Source organism: Leptonychotes weddellii, chromosome 15, assembly GCF_054177405.1.
Source record: "Leptonychotes weddellii isolate Sample4059 chromosome 15, ASM5417740v2, whole genome shotgun sequence".
Lineage (NCBI taxonomy): Eukaryota > Metazoa > Chordata > Mammalia > Carnivora > Phocidae > Leptonychotes > Leptonychotes weddellii.
Genome location: NC_138383.1, coordinates 38,473,966 through 38,492,894, shown reverse-complemented (window position 1 = coordinate 38,492,894; position 18,929 = coordinate 38,473,966). Strand labels below are relative to the sequence as shown.

The 18,929-nt window shown below is 53.9% G+C and overlaps 1 protein-coding gene across 1 annotated transcript in view; it reads right to left on the bottom strand.

Moving 5' to 3' along the window:
- The window catches only part of NXN (nucleoredoxin), a 136,432-nt gene that overhangs the window by 2,931 nt on the left and 114,572 nt on the right, over positions 1-18,929 (bottom strand). The window contains exons 5-9 of the mRNA XM_081806144.1: positions 10,930-10,944; positions 7,517-7,581; positions 6,309-6,321; positions 4,702-4,898; positions 2,870-2,994 (exon numbers count right to left, since the gene is read on the bottom strand). Of these exons, the coding sequence (XP_081662270.1) occupies positions 2,870-2,994; positions 4,702-4,898; positions 6,309-6,321; positions 7,517-7,581; positions 10,930-10,944 (415 nt within the window). The remainder of the gene's footprint in view (positions 1-2,869; positions 2,995-4,701; positions 4,899-6,308; positions 6,322-7,516; positions 7,582-10,929; positions 10,945-18,929) is intronic.

The window sequence follows — 18,929 nt, the reverse complement described above, 5'->3', positions numbered from 1 at the left end:
GGAGCAGTGGACTCGACCCTGCCTTGGAGAATTCTCTCTGCCTCTCCCCAGACCACCAGACAAGTCCTCTTTCTTTATTAGCACAAAAGCAACTTCAGCGTGTCCTCTGCTGGCTAACAATGTGTTGTCCTTTAATGACTTCCTTTTGCCGTTACCTCTCAATTATTTGCAGACCCACTGTGGATGTCTGAGGCCAGTCTGGACTTCCAGATCTGGAATGATGTGAACGGAAACGGCTCACTGTCCCCACCCGCCCCCCCCCCCCGAGGTTCAGGGGGGCAGGAGCTGCACAGTCAGTTCAGAAGACAGGGTTCCTGAAGCTTCCACAGGGGCCTGTACTGATCATACATTCCCACGGACTGTCCAGGTGAATTTCCCTTATTAAGGATAAAAGCAAACCCAGAAATCCAAAGACTAGTGCAAGAGTTTGTAAGGGAGCAACGATCTGAGATTACCTCTCAGGCTACCGCCCCCCATTTGGTAGAGAGCAGGAAACGGACTCCATACACCCACCCCGAGGCTAGGTCACTATAAAACACACGCAGCCTTCTGAACTGGATGAAGACCCAAGTGCCTCTGCACAGGAAGGGCTTGGGGCATTCCTGGCCTTAAATGCTGGCGAGCAGGAGGCACGAAATCTACCACTCACTGGTTTCTCAGACAAAAAAAAAACACATTCCTTTCTCAAAAGGCAGATCTTTAGGCAGATGATTAGAAACCGCATGCACTTCCGGCAGTGATGGGTGATTCAGCATCTCTGGCACTGTTGACCCCACCCAGGCCCTCCGTGTGGGTTAATAAACGATCTTCATGATAAAGCAGAGGGGAGGCACCTGGACAACGACGACTGTACATTGAATTCCCATTAGGAGGCCTGAGCCAAGCTGAGCACAGTGCTGGGCCCCTCCCCTCTCCCTCGGAGCAAACCACAGGGAGATGAATTTTAATGTCTACTAAAGCTTCAGATGGGATGACTTCTGCCTGTCTGAGCAGGAGGGCTCACGACAAACACCCTTAGCCCTGCGAGGAGTGGGAGAGGGCCAGAGTCCTGGCTCAGAGGTGCCCCGCCAGTGCTCGATGACCCAGCACCCCGTGCCCATCCCCTTCCATGCCACCTGGCTTCTGAGCACGAGACCAGAGAATTGGACCAAGAGAGCTGCCGAGGTCAGGAGCCCAGGTGAAGTGCACAGGAAGGACAGGACAGCCAGGCGAGGAGCTGGACAGTGGATGACTCTGTCAGACCCTCCTCTGTCCGGGTGTAGGCATCCTGCCCCTGGGGCCTGGCCACCTGCCAGACCACGTGGACGGAGGAGTGAAAACACTACTTGTGGAGTCCCACTGACCTCACGTTCAGTCTTCTGCACCCCCTACTTAACGTGTGGCTTTGATAAGTCACTTCTGTCAGCCCAGGCCTTGTCCCCTGTGAAATGGATTCAAGAACGGCTCGCATGGGGCAGGTGCTAGCCAGTGGGTGAGCCAGCAAGGACTCACAGCCCGGCCAACCGACCAGAGCTGGGACCGGACCTGGGAGCTGTCTGGCTCTCTCCAAGCCTCGCTCTCCTCATCTGTGAAACAGAATGACGCCATTCCCAGTCCGAGAGGTGAGGAGCAAATGGGAGGGTGCCGGGCTCGCTCCGCTTGCTGCCTGGTGCATAGAAGACCTGCAAATGTGCCTTTTCAGCCACGTTCCTAATGCACTTACTGGAACTCCCCAGCCCCACCCCTGCCCCTGGCTGGGCCCCTTCTGTTCCACACCCATCTTTTCTCTCACAGCCATTTGAAAGGGGTTAGAGTTTAATATATTCAGAGCGGCTTCCATTTGTGCTTTGTGTGGAGCGGGCTTGTATAGCCCCAAGGCAGGGCCCTGTGAACCTGCTTTGTTCCCTCCACCCCACAGCAGAGCAGGGTGACTTCAGCTGCCTGAGAGGGGCCCAAGGGGCCTGGCAGGGCTTAGCAGGGGTGGCTATTGAAGAGGTGATGAATGGGTGGTCATTCAGGGTGTCTGGCCGCGCTGCCTCTCGGGGGAACCAAATAGCACAGCATGAAGTGAGTGCAGGGCTCTGACCAACTGGGGATGCTGATGGGTGGAAACAGGGCAGGGGGCTTCCAAAAGTGTGTCTGTCAATAACCAGCTTCTGGCCGGCGCCCGGGGGTGGAGGGGTGGCGGAGCATGCGTGGACGGGCTTCCTGGGGGTGGGGACTGAGCCAGAGTGGCGACAGCCATCTTGCAGGGATCCCCGCATCAGCAGGACAGAGGCTCCTGCACCTGTGGGAGGCGGCCCCAGCTGAGCACCCGGCCTTCTCACCCTGTGGGAATTCCTCTGCACATGTCCATCCCAGCTGGAGGCCTTCAAGGGACAGGCCTGGGGTGAAAAGAGATTGGGACAGCAGCAGTGTCCAACCTCAGCACTCTCTCCGGGGCCGGCTGGGGACATGCAGGTCTGAGCTGTGGATGCCTGCCATGGGAAGAGCCCACTTTGCAGGCCAGGGCCGAGGGACTAGCCAAGCAGACGTTTTGTAAAGCATCCAGGGCCTGGTCTGCACCCAGCCAGGAGGGAGGGAGTGCTGATGACCATCTCTGTGGCTGCCACTCTTCCTAGCAGCCTGGGGGGGCGGGTAGAGGTGCAAGAGGCAGCCCCTTCCCGGGAGGGCACCCTGCGGCTCTGAGTGGCAAACAAGGCAGGAATGTACAGCAGCGACACGAAATGGTTTTCCGTGCGGGATGACACACCTTTTCATGCCACACGTGTCTGTGGGTTCTCCACCCCAGATCCCGGGGCTCCTTCAAACATCCCCTAGAGCCGCATCACTCCTGTCCCAAAAGTTGGCCCACTGAGCAGCCAGCGGGCCAGGTCCCAGTGGCACTCACCTCCCCTGCCACAAAGAACAGAAGTGGCGCCTCCTCCTCTTTGGCTTTGTACTTGGCAATGATCTTCTCGGCTATTGGCTGGATCAGCTGCTTGGCTGCCTCAGACTCCCCATCATCCTCAGAATCTGTAATGGGGAGAGAGAGACACAAGAGGCACTGGTTTGTGGAGCAGATGGAGTGGCGCCCCCTGAGGGAGCTGGGTCCTGGGCCTGAAACGCCCATCTGGGCAGCCCCTGAATGGAAACCAGATTTCCCCTGGGACACAGGCCTCGCCTCCGGGGTACGGGAGGGTTGTGTCCGCGGCGCGTTCACACCACCGCACTGGGCTCCTCCCCGAGTGTCATTAATACCCCAGGTGCCACGATTCTTTCCACCGAATTCTGCACAAACTGGCCTTAGAAGCTGAGCTTCCTCGAAGCCAGGACCTGAGGCCCTTGTAGTTTTTCTCTCAATCACAGAGCCACAGAATGACCTCGCATCTGATTTCTTACTGAAAATGGCAGAAGGGGTGGTGGCGGGGAGTCAGGACTGCAGTCCCGTCAGCAGCTTTGTGGCAGTGGGGTGACACCAGGACCCCGGAAAGCCAACTTCACAGCTGGCCGGACTCGCCTGGGAGGGGATGGACTGCTTGACTGGGTGCCCCAGAGCCCCCTTTAGTCATTTCTTGCCTCCAGTGAAAGAGCAGCGTGGGGGCAGTCACACCCCGGGGCCCTGGGCATCACTCCTGCAGGACCCTGTAACCCAGAACAAGAGCAACTGCCCAGGTGTCAAAGCGGGGAAGGGGAGGCAGGCAGCAGGATTTTCACCCAGCAATGCCCCACTGCCCCAGGGGCCCGCAGCGTGCAGACGCGGCAGGACGTATTCCTGATCCACATCTAACCCGCTCTGCAATGCTGGGAACTCGCTTTGCCTCTCTGGGACCTCTTTACCAACATCTACAGAGGGCCAGTGAGATGCAGTTGTCCCCCAGTTCAGGACTGTTTCCCAGAGGCCCCGGGATGTGGGTGTGTGAGCCAGCGGCCAGCAGCAAAGCCCTGAGGACAAGGACTCCCCAAGGCCATCTTTCCCCAGGAGACCTCTGTTCTCTTGAGCACAGGGACCAGCGTGCAAGTCAGTTTGTGTAAGAATTCCCATGAGTCTGCATATTGGCGCCCCTCGTGGAGGCCCCCACACCAGATTTCCAGAGCACCTCCCTCACCAACCCCATCAGTCTAAGTGGGTATGGTGGCATCTCAGCCATGGTCCTAGAACCCCAAACTATTTTGAGCTGGAGCTGAGTAACACGTCCCAAGGCAGAAGGTGAGGTGGCCCTTGGCCAGTAGTCGCTCCGTTTGCAAAAGGAACAGGGGTCATCCCACAGGGCTGCAGGGAGCCTGGAGTGGACGTTCTGGTGTCTTCTTGCCCCGCAGAGCAGTCACCCACTGAGCAGAGAGCGGGCCGACTGAGAGGGGCACCCGGCCACAGAGATGCCGCCCTGAGGCTGGGAGCGGGGGGCCTTTGCTCAAGGGGGCCTGGCCCCTGCAGCTGCTGTGCTCGCTGCCCGCCTCCTTCCAACAATGGGTCTGGTCGTGGGGGCCGGACTCCCGCCTGACCTATTCTTCCCAGCTGGCAGTCCAGGAAGGCAAGCACAGCGGCAGCTCCCAGAACCCCTCCCGCAGGGGCAGAGCCATGAATAAATCATTGGGGTCAAAAGCAAGGCTGCTGGGAGAGACAAAGGCCCAGGCTTGGCATTGTTGGTGACAGAAAGAAGCTGCAGGGACGGACATCCCCCCCCTACACACGTGAGGTCTGTGGCGTCCAGCCCACCCTGGGGCTCCTGCCGGGCTTCCTACCTACAAACAGGACGAGGCAGGGGCCCTCGTTGAGCTGCACGGCGTTGGAGTCGGAGAGCTCCAGCACGGGCTTGGGGTGCCACGGGAACTCCCTGCAGTCCTCATCGTTCAGCACCTCCACACGCCCCTGCCGCGTGATCACCTCCCCCTGGGGGTCCAGCACGATGAGGGTGGGGATGCCTGCAAGGGAGAGAGAGCTCGCTTGAGAGTCGGGAGGTGCTGGGCCGGATTCCAGGCTCAGCCACTGAACAGCCACAGGACTCCCTTGCCACTTCTACAGGGAAGCCGGCAACTCACTTCCCCTCTCCAGGCCTCAGCGTCGGGCAATGTGGTGAATGCACGACAGTTCCCTCCTTCTCTCACTTTGTAAAGATCAACGAGGTGGTGCATTTAAAGAACTTAACACAGGGTCTTGGCACATAGACGCACTTAGTAAATCCTCATGAGATCTCAAAGAAGCAGAAGACACCCCTGCCACCTGCAGGGGACCTAAAACCTAACCGATGTGGTGTGAAAACACCCTCCCAAGCCAGCACAGATCAACCCGGGCAGTGGGCGTCCGCACACAGGCAGGCCACCCCGCCAATGGGAGCAAAGGGGCCAGAGGAGGGGAGGAGCCTGGGGCAGGGGCTGCACACAACGGGACAGCTGGCTGCCGGTGAGCCCGCGACCCCACCCCCATCTCCAGCCCTGCTGCCTGGGGAGGTTCTAGTACCCGCTCTGAAGGGGACAGTCCCTGGACGGAGCACGCTGACTTTAGAGTCCGGGGCTGGAGTAAGAAATGCAACACAGAACTCTGGGCAACCCACACACATCCCCAACCATAAAGCTCCAAGTGAAAAACCAGAGAAAACCCCATCCTGGGTTACAGTGGCATTTGGGATTTCTACCTCCTTGCTTTGTACCCCATTGCCTGCTGTCTCTCCCCCAGCCAGGGTCCCCCCTACCAACCACAACCCTTAGCCACGGCTCTGCCCTTCTGGAGACACTTGTCTCTCCGCTGGAGCAGCTCCCCTCCCCCAACCCCCTCTGCCCCGCCCCCAACCCCCTCTGCCCCGCCCCCAACCAGCCACCTCTCCTCTGGAGCTGACCAGAGCTTTAATTTTATATAGGCCAGTGAAAGCCACAGCAATTTAATATTTATAGATTTCAAAGTATTCAGTGATAATTTGCTCCACTGACATTTCACTTCTCTGTGGGGGGGCGGGGGAGGGGACAGGTGTCGAGGCACCAGGAAAATGGCTCTAGTGTTTTGTAACCTGGCGCGGCTGCTGGCGCAGCAGGCATGCAGTGGTGGGCCTGTCTTCAGAAGGACTTAAACAAGTCCATTATGTTCACACCTATTAGAAGGAAGTGGCTTGGCATGTCAGAGAACAGGTCCAGAGAGAAACGGGCTCCGGAGAACTGTCATTCCCACTGCATCATGTACAGACGCGTGCAGCCGGGGCTCCTGGGGGCTTTTAGGACATTCTCAGGGCCGGCCAGGCCTCCTGAATTGTGTGTCACACAGAGCACAAGAGACTTGGGGCGTTCCCAGCCTCATCCTTAGAGCTGCATGCCAGCCTCCAGAGTCTGCGCTCCCCATCCCCGAGGATGCAGCTGGGCACCGCGACAGGCCAGCTGGCTGTGGGCCAGTGCCTCCCGTCGCCATGCCCCATCTCAAATTTGCTTTGGCGAAGTCCTTTCATCAGAGTTGCTGTTCTTCCGACACTGGGCAAGTCCAAGCGCGGGGTTAAAGCAGGGCCTGCCCATAGCTACGATTAGACAGAGCAGTTGGCCTGTTTGGAGCCCAGACGTGGGATGCTGAGTTGGTCTGTGGAGGACGAGCAGGCCGAGGACAGAGAAGGGAAGAAAAGCAAAACCTGCAGGCAAAGAAACCCACTTGGTTTCTGATTTGGTGCCTCAGTTTCTCCAAGGGACTCCTTTCTAAGGGGGCTTCTCGCTTACCATGGCTGCAGCCTCTCTGAAGTCCTTGCTGGTGGGGACCGGCAGCACAGGGACATGGAGCACCCAGCTGGCTGCTGAGGGGGCCTCAGCTGATTCCACCAAGGAACAGCACCCCTGGGCCTTGGCTCTCCCCAGCCCTTCCCCGCAGCTGCACAAAAGCAAAGTCCCCACCCGTATCTGTGCTCTGAGTGCCAAAGCCCACGTCGAAGAGCCCAAGAGAACAAGGTGTGTGTGCCTGTGGTGCAGGAACAGAAAGCAAGTGGGTACAATAAGCCCAGTCAGGCAACAGCTCGGAGAAGCCCCTCTTGGGCACATGCCCTGGGCCAGGCTCCCTTGCCAGCACCCAGTCTTGGCTTGGCTTGGCCCTAGAGCCCTAAGTGTGTGTGCTTTTGTCCAGGGATGAGCCGCAGGAAGAACAGGAGCGCCGTGTCTCCGCACATCTGCCTGGTGCTGGCACGGCCACGCTACTTCCTTACTCCCCATAACAGATGGCCTCGGATGGCCAAGTCACCCACCTAAGGTCATCGGGCTGCAAGTGGCCATGTGGAGACAGGAGCCCTGGTCTGCCTGTTGTTTTTCAACCCGGCCAGTGCGGATGGGGGCTCTCGCAAGTGGGGCAAGTAGGCGAGGGAAGGCCACCCGCATTCACAGCTTTCTGCACTTCCTCCTCAAGGCCACGCGGAGGGAGGCTGGGGCTGCCACCCCTCTTCCCTCTCCTCCCCGCAGCAAGCATTCTCCGCTCCCCTCCCTTGAAGCAGGTTCCCCAAAGCAGAGCCTTCTAAGGAGAAAATAGGGCAAAGCCTCTAATGGGAAACTGAAAGGGAATGGAAAATTTCTAATCGATGCCTTTGTACAAAATAACTTCCACACCGGCGAGGGGCTTCTCTGAAGGGAATGCAAAGGGAGCATCTCATCTCTGCCTGAGCTTGTCGGCTCCCAGCTGGGATGGCCGGGATGGCTGACGCAAAGTACAGGGAGAATTCTAAGGAAGACCCAGGCCTCCCCAACTTAACTTCTTGGAGCCTTATTTCCACAGCTGTCACAGGGGGGTGGAGACAGTCTCCTTCTCTTACTGGGTGTTTGTACAAGTACAAAATGCTGAAAGCAGAGTATCTGGTGTTCAGTGAGTACTCCATCAATACTAGCTCTTCTTTTAAAGAGGTTCATTATTATTAGTTTTGGTCATCCCTGGGTTATTTGGCTCATGGGAAGGCAGAGGTATAGAAGACTGGTGCCTTGGTCTAGTGAGAGAAACAGCAACCTCCGTGCTGGCTGGAGGAAGTTAGCTAAGGAAACAGAATGCAGAGACAATGTCAATGCCGCGGCGAGCGTTCCGGGAACTGTGTGACGTCTACCACGCGTGGGGTTGGCGTTCTTTCACTCGCACCATCCCAAGCTTAATGCTCAGGGGAAGAACATAACATGCCCCTGCTCCTCGAGGTAGCTTCTGCCTCAAGCCCCCTGCCCTGGGGAGCTGGGCTGGACCACAAGCAGTGCCTAAGAGTCCCCTTCACAGTCTCCCTTGAAACCTGCAGAAGAAAGGGCAAGGCCGAAAAGCCTGCTCCCAACGGTTTCCTCCTGGGAGGAGCCTATCTGTGAGTCTTTAAAACAGTCTCAAAGCCATGTGTCCTAAGTCTGTCCTACAGGTAGTGGGGGCGCTTTTCTGCTGCTGGGGAGGAGGAGGTTTCGAAGGAGGTGGCAGTGGTGGGGCCTGCGGCCGGGAAGCGCCGTCATACAGCACTCTGGGCCACCGGACAGCAGCTGGGCAGGGCTGTCACCCCGAGGGCTTTCTTTCTCTGCTTCTAGATGGCCACAGGATCTGAGGGGGTTGGCAGTCGTCATGCAAAGACTGCTGGGAGCTGGAAGAGAAATGGAGGAAAAGCAGCCCCTCAGCAGGAAGAGCAGGGGAGGGTGCACAGCAGGGCAACATGCGTGATCCCAGTGTGGGGACTGGAGCAAGGTGGAAACGGTTTGTAATATATCGTTAGGTAGGAAGTAGAGAATATCCAGCGCTGTGTGTACAATTACAGCTCTGGGTAAGTATGTATGCATGTGGACAGAGACCAAAAGGGACTCAAAACAGGAAAAACAACTGTGGAGTAAGGCAGGAATGTGGGTGAGAGAGATTTTTCTTAAGCAGTGTTACGATAAATGTGTACTAGCTTAAACAAGTGGAGGGCAGTCAGGCGGGGACGCATACACAGCCACGCCTTGGCCACACCGCTTGCCACTTTCCCTTTGCACTCCCTGCTGGCTCCCCCAAACCAGCCCTTGCCTGGAGAGCTCAGGGAGGGAGAGGGCAGCTGGTCTGGGTGGCGAAACTCGGGAGAATTGCAAGGCAAGGTGCAGGGATGGCTCTGGCCTACTTGAACTTGGCCCACAAGCCCGTAAGCTGCTTGGACATGTGTCTGCGTCGGGAGGTACAAAGACATTTATGGCACCGTTCTTGTGATACAGAGAAACCAGACACAACCGAGTGTCCATCGACAGGGTAATAGCTACGTAAACTGTGGTCCAGTCGTGCAGTGAAACCCTTTTCGGCGCTGAAGAGAAATGAACCAGAGATCAGTATCAACAAGGAGAAATCTTGAACGTACAATGTTTAGTGAGAAAAGCAAGTTATAGAATGATATTACAGCATGTCAGCACTTAAGTATGCTTCTAAAAAACACACCTGGCACGACTATATATTATTCATGGATTCATACATATGCAGCAAAAATAAGAAAACCAATTATGAAGATACACATGAAACGGATGGTAGCATCTCCCCCGGGGCAAGGAGCAAAGCGCTACGGATGGGAAGCTCACCTTTGTCTGTGCTCACGCTCCCATCTGTTTAGATTTTAAACACCTGAAGCGAAACGGTCACTTCTAGGTGGTGGCCACAAGGGTGCTTGTTCTTATTCTTTGTCCTTTCTTATTTTTTCTTTTTTATGTTCTCTCAATTAAACGAGACACCCAGAATGGGACACTGAGACAGTGCCCAGCCTGCCCTCCCTAGGCCCACGGGGCCAGCCCTTCAAACACTGAGATCGGTCTAGGAAACACACCGTCACTGGCCCCTCACCCTCCACAGATGGAAAAACACGATCTCCAGATGCTTTGTTTCTGTAGAAAATCAATAGGTTCTGCCTCAAATTCATTTTCTGACGGGGGCGGGAAAGAGAGTCAAGTTTGGGAAAGACAGAGGAGGATGGCCGGAATCGGAAGAGGAAGGAGGGAAAGGGAAGCGGAGAAGGAGAAAGATAAGGAGCAGGGAAAGAGGGCGACAGAGAAGCCGGAGAAGGAGATCCTACAGCCCAGGGCCCTCATGCTGCCGCCCCCCGGGCAGCCAGGCTGGAAGCACCATCCTGCTCCAGGGCTGTTCTCGTGGAGGTGGGGCCTGTGCATCTGTCCCTCTGTCCACTCTGTCCCCTACACAGCCCTTAGGCTGTCTGCCCTCCCCAAAGGTCAGGGTCAGCAGAGGGGAGGGGATGAACAAAACGCTAGGGTCCCCAACCCAGGAGAGAAGGGGTGCTAAGCCTCCCTGCAAAGAATACGGTGTTCTGTCATAGCCAGGATTAGACAATTGCTAATGGGATTTGCCTTTTGCCAAGTGTGTCTAAACCCTTTTCTTAGAAAGGCATTTTTAAACAGCTTATAGGGCTGCAAACTCCCCAGTCTGCATAAAGCTATGGGAGTAGAGAGGCCGGGGGCTCAGAATAAAAGGGCCGCTCCCGTGGGACGAAGGAAGGCCAGGGCCTCGGTGAGCCCAGGTGGCCCGGTGAAGCTGCTGGATGGGCACCTCAAAACAAGGCATCTTATGCAAGGCGTCCTTCAGGATGCTGGGTGGTGCTCGGAATCCGGCGATGCTCTGGGTCCAGCTTCCAGGATGCTCAGGAGGATCCCGGGTCCTTTCCGCATTACCCATTTTCATCGGAGTTTGTCGGGATAACACAGGGAAGCTCTATCCTCAGGTGCCTCAGTACACAAAGTGACCATGAGGTCAGGTTACTTGCTCGCTGTAAGGCATGGGCCAAGTGGAGGTGGCTCAGCTCGGGTGTGGGCAGGGGAAGGTACCTGGTGTGGCTGTGAAAGCACCTTCATCAGAAGCCTTCAGGAGGAATCGCGGAGCCCGGGGCACACAGAGAGCCAACCAGGGAGCGTGAGCTCTCCCAGACACAGCCCGGCAGGATATGCTGAAGACTGGATCCTCAAAACAGCAAGAACCCTCTACTGACCCTGCATATGTGTGGAGCGTGTATACACGGGGATATTGTAATATAATAAGAAATACACAACTGGTCTTCATCCCTAGTTCCTGGCTCCAAGCTCCCAAAACCCTTGTAATTTCCTGAGAGGAAGGGGTGAGAGGTACCTCCTATTATAATATTTGATCTTTCAACATTTGATCTCAGATCCTGACACAAGAGCTTCTAAGACCCTTGGAATCTGGGAGTGATAAGTGTCTTTGTATGTTAGTGAGATGACCGGTGGCTGGGGGCCCCTAAATAGCTTCAGAAGGTGGGGGCTGGTTGCCAGAAAGGCCTGATTAGAAGGTTGGAACTTCCAGCTGGCCCCCCTGACCTCTGCCCTTTGGGGAAGGGAGAGAAGGACTGGAGGTTGAACTAATCACAATGGCCAGTGATTTAATCAATTCTATCTTTGTAAAGGAATCTCCAGAAAGATCCCTAACTGGTGGGGGCAGAGAGCCTCAGAGTGGTGAACACGTGGAGATGCTAGGAGGGTGGTGTGCCCAGAGGACATGGGGGCTCTGTGCCCCTTCCCACACACCTCGGCATCAGCTCCATCTGGCTCTTTCTGGCTTGTAGCCTTTACGATAAACTGAAAATAGTAAATAAACTGCTTTCGTGAGTTCTGTGGGCCATTCCAGCAAAGTACTGAACCCAAGGAGGGGGTCATGGGAACCCCTGATTTATGGCCAGTTGGTCAGAAGCATGGGAGGCCTGGACTTATGATTAATGTCTAAAGTGTGGGGGTTCTGGTGGGACTGAGTGCTAGATCTGTGGGATCCAACACTCACTCCATGTAGATGGTGTCAGAATTCAGTTGACTTGTAGGACACCCAGGTGGTGTCAGAGAACCCAGGAGGTGAGTGTCAGGGGGAGAAACCTTCACACACATTTGGTGTCAGAAGTGTTGTGAGTAGGGGCACCTGGCTGGCTCGGCTGGTGGAGGGTGCAACTCTTTTTATTTTAATATAGATTTTTAAAAATTTTATTTATTAGAGGGAGCGAGAGAGTGAACAAGCAGGGGGAGCGACAGAGGGAGAGGGAGAGACTCCCAAGCAGACTCTGCGCCGAGCACAGAGCCCAATGCAGGGCTCAATCTCACGACCTGAGCCAAAATCAAGAGTTAACTAACTGAGCCACCCAGGTGCTCTGCGTGCAACTCTTGATCTCAGGGTTGTGAGTTTGAGTCCCACATTAGGTGGAGATTACTTACAAATAAAATCTTAAAAAAAAAAAAAAGTGCTGTGAATAAAAAAGAGCCCAGAATATCCAGACATACATATAAACACATCTGTTGAATGACTTTGGAAGTTGTAACCACAGAGTCACACAAAACTCAGAAATACTCTGAATTCAATCAAAAATAATTTTCAGAGTTCCATGATGCTATGATGAGTGTAGAAGAATAGACAGTTCCATCAAGGTCAAAGGTATCAGAGCTGGACTGTAGGCATTTACATATCCTCAGATGCAAACAAAAGCAAAATCCAACCAAGGGACGGTACAGCCCGGCAAGGAGCGACCCGCTTCCAAGACTCGAGAGAAGCATTCAGAAATGATACCACACCAGGGACGTGAACTACAAAGGGCTCCAAAGGCGAAGACCGTCCTAGGTGGAGGGCGAGGAGCCCGGATGCTGGACCCATGCAACCTCAGTGAGCCAAAAAGAGACTTCCTGCCGCTCGGGTGCCGGGCCCGGGCACCCCACTATGCCCCCTGCTTCCCTGGGCCGCTCCCATCCCAGCTGGGGCACATGGCTCAAAGCCATGGTAGATGCCCAAGATATGGTGCCTGAAGCAAAGCCTGAATGAACAAGAAAGGAAAGAAAGGAACGAGGAAAGGAAGGAAAAGAACTCCTGGCTTGGCACCTACATGTCCCCACTCCTTGTCTTAAAGGAGCAGCCAATCCACGAGAAAAGAGTCAGCCTTTGGAACTACACATGGGAACGGGATACATGGCAAGAGACTGCACAAGCATGGGAGTCTGCAAGAGGACGGTTTGCTTCAGGAGGGAAGGCCCTGGGCACGCAGGCCAGGAGAGATGGCAGGGCTGGGGAGGGGAGGGTGTGGACAGGGGAGCAGTAAGAAATGGGGCTGCAAAGGTGTTTGAGACCAGACTGCAGAGAGCCTTGGAAGCCAGGCCACAGCCATGAGGGCTTCTAGGCAGGGGATGAATCCCACTATCGGAGTCGATCTTCTGGAAGGTTCACTGGGAGCTGCTCTGCCACGTTGGTGCATCCAGCACACCGGGATGAAGGAGGAATACATGGTGCAGAGGAATGGAGGTGTTCTAGCTGTAATGGAATCCTCAGAAAACAGGGAGAAGAGCCTGGGACAAGCCTCCGTGAAGGAGATGTGGAAGGAGAAATCCAAGAAACAGCAGGGCAGGAAATAGCCAGCAGATGGGGTGATGTGGAAGGAGAGGGGGAAGGGAAAAGGATTTTAGGGGTAGCCCCAAGTGTCCAAAAACAAAAGCAAATGAAGCAAGAGGAGACTAGGGAGGTCACTGATTGCCAATATCCCTATTCATTCCCGTGAGACCTCATCCAGTTTTAGACTTGATCTACGGGGCGACTGGAGAATGCCAGATTTATATCTCAAGGCCCATCTCCCTCCCAGTTCCAGACCACTGAATCCACACCACCACTTGAGTGTCTAATGGGCATCTCAGACGCAACATGGTCAGAATTAAGCTACTGTTCAACTGAATTCCGTATAGCTGCTGCCCACATGCCCCCCATCCAGCACACGCAGCTCTCCCAGCTCTGCTAATGGGGACTGCCTCCTTCCAGCTGCTTGGGCAGGAAGCCGTGGAGCTGTCTCTGACTCTTCCTTTACTCTACATCCCCCATCGGATCTGTCAATCTCTAAGACTCGACCCCAAATTCTGTCAAGAACCAGCCATGTCTTGCCACCCCCATTGCCACTCTCCCTCCCCGAGCACCGCCGTCTTGTCCCTGGATGACTATAACCACGTCCCAATGCCTCTCCCCGCTTTTCAGCATAGCAACCAGTGGGACCCTGCCATTAGCTTACGGGATTCCTCTGCCCAAACCCCCCAGTGCTGGCCCATTTCACTTGGTGGGCAAGCTGAAGTTTTATTAACAAAGGCCCTTAGGGGACCCTCTCTAGTCTTAACCCCCCCAAATTCCCCCTTGCTCATTCTGCTCCAGGTACACCGTTCCATACACATGTCAGGCATACTTCCGCCCCAGAGCCTTCACGCTGGCTGTTCGCTCTGCCTGGAACACTCTTCTCTCCCAGAGAACCACCAGGTGCAATCTTTCATCATCTTCTCCATGGAGCCGGCCCTGGCCACCCTATTTAAAACTGTGATCCACACCTTGTCCTCCCAATGCCTTTACCTTGCTCTATTTTTTACCCACAGCACTCATAATACACCATGCACTTCATTTTTTAAAATTGTATTTTACTGCCTGTCTCTGCAAGAATGTAAGCTCCATGAGGTCAGGAACCTTTGCTTTTTTAGTTCACGGATGGATAAGCATCTGGCATCTTATATGCACATCACCACATTTTGCTAAGTTAAACATGAACAGGAGGTGCCAGCTGATGTTTGGGAAAAAGAGAGAGGAATGGTAGCTGTTAGGGATGGAATGTGGTACCCCCAAATTCATATTTGAAGCCCTAACCCCCAATGTATTTGGGGATGGACCTGTGAGGAGGTGATAAAGGTTAAGGAGGTCATAATAGATAGGGCTAGTGTCCTTATAACAAGAGGAAGAGACACCAGACCGCTCTCTCCACCATGTGAGGACACAGCAAGCAGGTGGCCATCTCCGAACCAGAAACCGAGCCCTCACTAGGAATTGAATCAGTCAGCACCCTGATTTTGGACGTCCCATCCTCATTTCTCTGTGAGAAATCAGTTTCAACTATTTAAAAGCCACGGTGTCCATTATGGCGGCCCGAGCAGACTGAGACAGTAGCTTTTATGGCGAAGAGAGACCTGAGCATTCTACGGAGGACAAGGAACTCAGACAGAGAGACGAGGAGGCAAAAATGGGAAGAAAAAATGGAAGAGGCAAGAGCAAGACTCTAGAAGAACAAAGGCAGGATCTCAGAAAGCCTGGATGATATTTCTTCTAACAAGAAAGAAGAAAGGGGATGGGGGAGGGGCTCCTGGGTGGCTCAGTCAGTTAAGCGTCTACCTTCAGCTCGGGTCATGATCCCGGGGTCCTGGGATCGAGCCCCCACATCGGGCTCTCTGCTCATCGGAGAGACTGCTTCTCCCTCTCCCTCCCGCTCTGCCTACTTGTGCTCTCTATCTCTCTGTCAAATAAATAAATAAAATCTTAAAAAAAAAAAAAAAGAAAGAAAAAAGAAAAGGGATGGGGGAGACACCCAGACATTCGGAGTTATGAACTCGACGGTGTCGCAGAGATGTTCCCTGGCAGAGAGGAGGGAAATGGGGAATTGAGGAGAGACTGCACCATGGGAGACACCAGCAGGGAGGAGGGGGACTGCCATGGAGCTCAGCCTGTGGTCTGGGTGAGCCCCGGCCGGCCCCTGCCCCACATCCTCATTGCTCTGCTCCAGCCCCTGCAACAGGCTGTGCATCTTCTCTGCCTGCTGTTTGGGTAGTCGGAGGCCGCGGGATGTTTTATCGCACACCTTTATTGCACTTCGCTTTACTGCGCTTCAGAGATAATGCGTTTTTTACAAAGTGAAGGTTAGTGGCCATCCTGCTCAAGCACGTCTATCGGCGCCATTTTTCTAACAGTGTTTGCCCATTTCACGCCTCTCTGTCAACATTTCAGTAATTCTTGCGGTATTTTAAGCTTTCTCATCAGCATTATATTTGTCACGGTGATCTGTTATCAGTGATCAGTAACTTGCTGAAAGCTTGCATGACAGGTTAGTATTTACTGGCAATAAACTATTTTTTAATTAAAGCATGTACGTTGTTTTTTAGACATAATGCTGTTGCACACTTACTAGACTACAGGATAGAGCAACGATTTTATCACATGGTGTTGATCACATGGTGAGGATTAATTAAGACATATGAAAACGGAACCACATTTGGCACATAATAAACAATAAAAAAAAGAAGAATCACACTATAGTGTAAACATAACTTTTATATGCACCGAAAAACCCCCAAATTAATCTGACTGGCTTTACTGAGGTATCACTTTACTACAGGGGTGTAGACGCGAACCTGCGTCTCTGAGGAGTGTATCGCTTTACTACAGGGGTGTAGACGCGAACCTGCGTCTCTGAGGAGTGTCTGTGCTTGTAAGAACTTGTACTTGCAGCTGGCTGGTAAGATCAACATAGACTGCTGCACGGGAGCTTACCAACAACATGTACTTCCAACAGAAACCAGGACCCTAATGCACATGGAACCCGCAGGATGCCATGAGCAGAAGATCGTAAGTGACCCTGTGAGGCTGGAGGGAGGCAGAGGCGGGGAGATGGGCCCCGGGCTGCAGAAGCCATGTGGGCCACGTGTCCCTCTCCCCACAGGTAGGCCCGTCACAAACCCCGGCGTGAGGCCTGGTCACAGTGGGTGCTCACTGTGTCCATCAGAAGTATCAGTGGACAATCTGCCTCTGGGATTTCTCTTCCAGTCTAGATTAAGTGTCACTATGGCACTGGTCACAACTTTAATCAAAAACTTCAAAAGGCTGCAAAGTGCAAAGGGTCAAGTTCGAGGAGACATGGGGCATGGTGCTAGAGGCTCGCTAAGAGGTGGCATCATTTTTTTTTTTTTTTAAGATTTATTTATTTGACAGAGAGAGACACAGCGACGGAGGGAACACAAGCAGGGGAAGTGGGAGAGGGAGAAGCAGGCTTCCCGCCGAGCAGGGAGCCTGATGCGGGGCTCGATCTGAGGACCCCGGGATCATGACCTGAGCCGAAGGCAGACGCCCAACCGACTGAGCCACCCAGGCGCCCCTAAGAGGTGGCATCATTGACCTTACTGCCCACTCTGCCCTACACTACGCCACAGGCGTCCTGTTCTGACCTTTGCCCTAGACCCTCCCTATCTAAATCCCATCCCCTCGGTAAGGCTCTGCTCCAGAGCCACCTCTTCTAGGAAGCCTTCCTGGTTCAATAGCTCCAAGCCAGAGTCTCATCAGAACTCAGATTATTCCACTGCATGGCCCTTCATTGGGTGCTGCCTTGAGAAGGATCCCGTGCTGCTCTCTACACTCTCACTTCACTGTGCTTAGTGCATCTCTGGCTTGATGGGGCCAGAGGCAGGCAGGTCAAGGTCAGCATGCAATGCCTGCAAGGCTGCCTGCAGGAATGAGTCCTAAGGCTTAGCTCAAGAGGTCAGCGATCAAGGAAGCGGTCAGCACAAACACTGTGCCAGGGAGACTATAAACCTGAAAGCCAGGCAGCAGGAGCTGGGGGCTAGGAGAGCAGACAGGCCCGCCCCGATGAGAGACTAGCGCAGATGGCAGGGCCTGTGTGCCACGGAGCCAGCAAACCAGCCGCAGCGGGGCTGGCCTGAGGCAGAGGATGCTCGCTGGCGGGAGCTGGGTTCGCCCGAACCGCACGTTCTTTCACTGCGCCTGGCTGGTTGCTGCTTGCCTGCATACAGGGCCCCTCCAGGGCGGCTTGCTGATCCTCAACTGAGGGCCCGTTGCAGTCGCAACCACATGTGTCCTTCTCATCCCCACATCGCCAGGGCCTTAAGGGATGGTGCCAAATCAGCGTGTCTCCGAGCACTCCCCATTCTCCTCCTCCTCAGGGGTGGTCAGCCACTTTCCGGCTGCCTGGGCCACACCTAACCACCGCGGCGACTCCGTCCAGAATGTTTTATAGGCTGGCAGCTGGGGAATCTGAGAGTTCCCTTCTCTGCTGGCTGAAGGCAGGCAGAAAACGATCCATTAATTTTTCTGTGCCCTGCCCAACAGTTTACAGGACACCCTCCAGCCCTAGTAGTGTATCCACAACTTGTGCTGAATCTTACAGAGCTTGCGATCCCTCCTTCTGAGACTGCTCTTCTGTGCCATACCTGCATCACGCTGGTATCATGCCATCCAGGAAAGGGCTCTACCTCGGGGAGGAAAGATTCTGCTCATTGATGGCACGGGCTCGGGAAGAATGTGCCTCTGCCTGGAGTGGCCCTGTGGTGGGGCAGGGTGGCCACATGAGGCCCAGCACTTGCTCCGCCCTCTGGGACAAGTGGCAGTCTTCTAAGCCCTCATACAAAACGGCACCTACTGGACCAACGCCTTCTAGATCCTCAAGACATCGTCATACTCTGTTCTCGAGATATCTGCCAATGTAAATCTCCTCCTGTCCACTCAAGGGCTGCACTGGGCTACTCTTCTGGTTTCTTATTTCCCACAGAGCTCAGTGCATGGGCTTGGTGGTTAGCGGGAGCTCAAGAAATAGATTCCTATGCATTTAAATCTACTCTACCTTTCTTCCAAAAAGGATTGGAGGCTGCTTAAAAAGTGTGTGATATAATCCAATAAAAACAGATGAAAATGTCCTCCTGAAGGGAAAACAGAGAAGAGTAAATGAAGCTAAGTCCAAGGGCATGCAACAGAAAAGGTGAGTCTTGCAAAGTTCCTAAAGGTGGTTACAAATTCAGCTCTGGGTTTTCTAGGGGCTAAAGGGAAAAAAAAATGTGGTCCATAACGAAAGTCAACATATACAAAAGATGAAAGAAAAAAACCAAAAACAAAACTCTACCACTTGCTTAAGAGAAGTTCAGCTTCTCCTGGGCACTATAGGATAATTTCCTGAGCATAAATTCCTATAAGTGGGTTTTGTAGATTTTTAAAGGCCTTTGATGTATATTGCCAATTGCTCTACTGAAAGGTTGTCCTGATTTACATTTTTACTAGTAGTCTGCTCTCTTCCCTACACTGCGGATTATCTTTTAAGGGGGATGGTGGGGGTGGTGGGCATTCTTTGCAAATAAAATAGATACAAATTCAGTGTTTTTATCTGTAAATCATGGAAGTAAATTATGCTGAATATTTTTCACATCATATCAATGCACTGGATGAATTGCCTACCTCATATCCTATACATACTTTTTACTAAATTATCTCT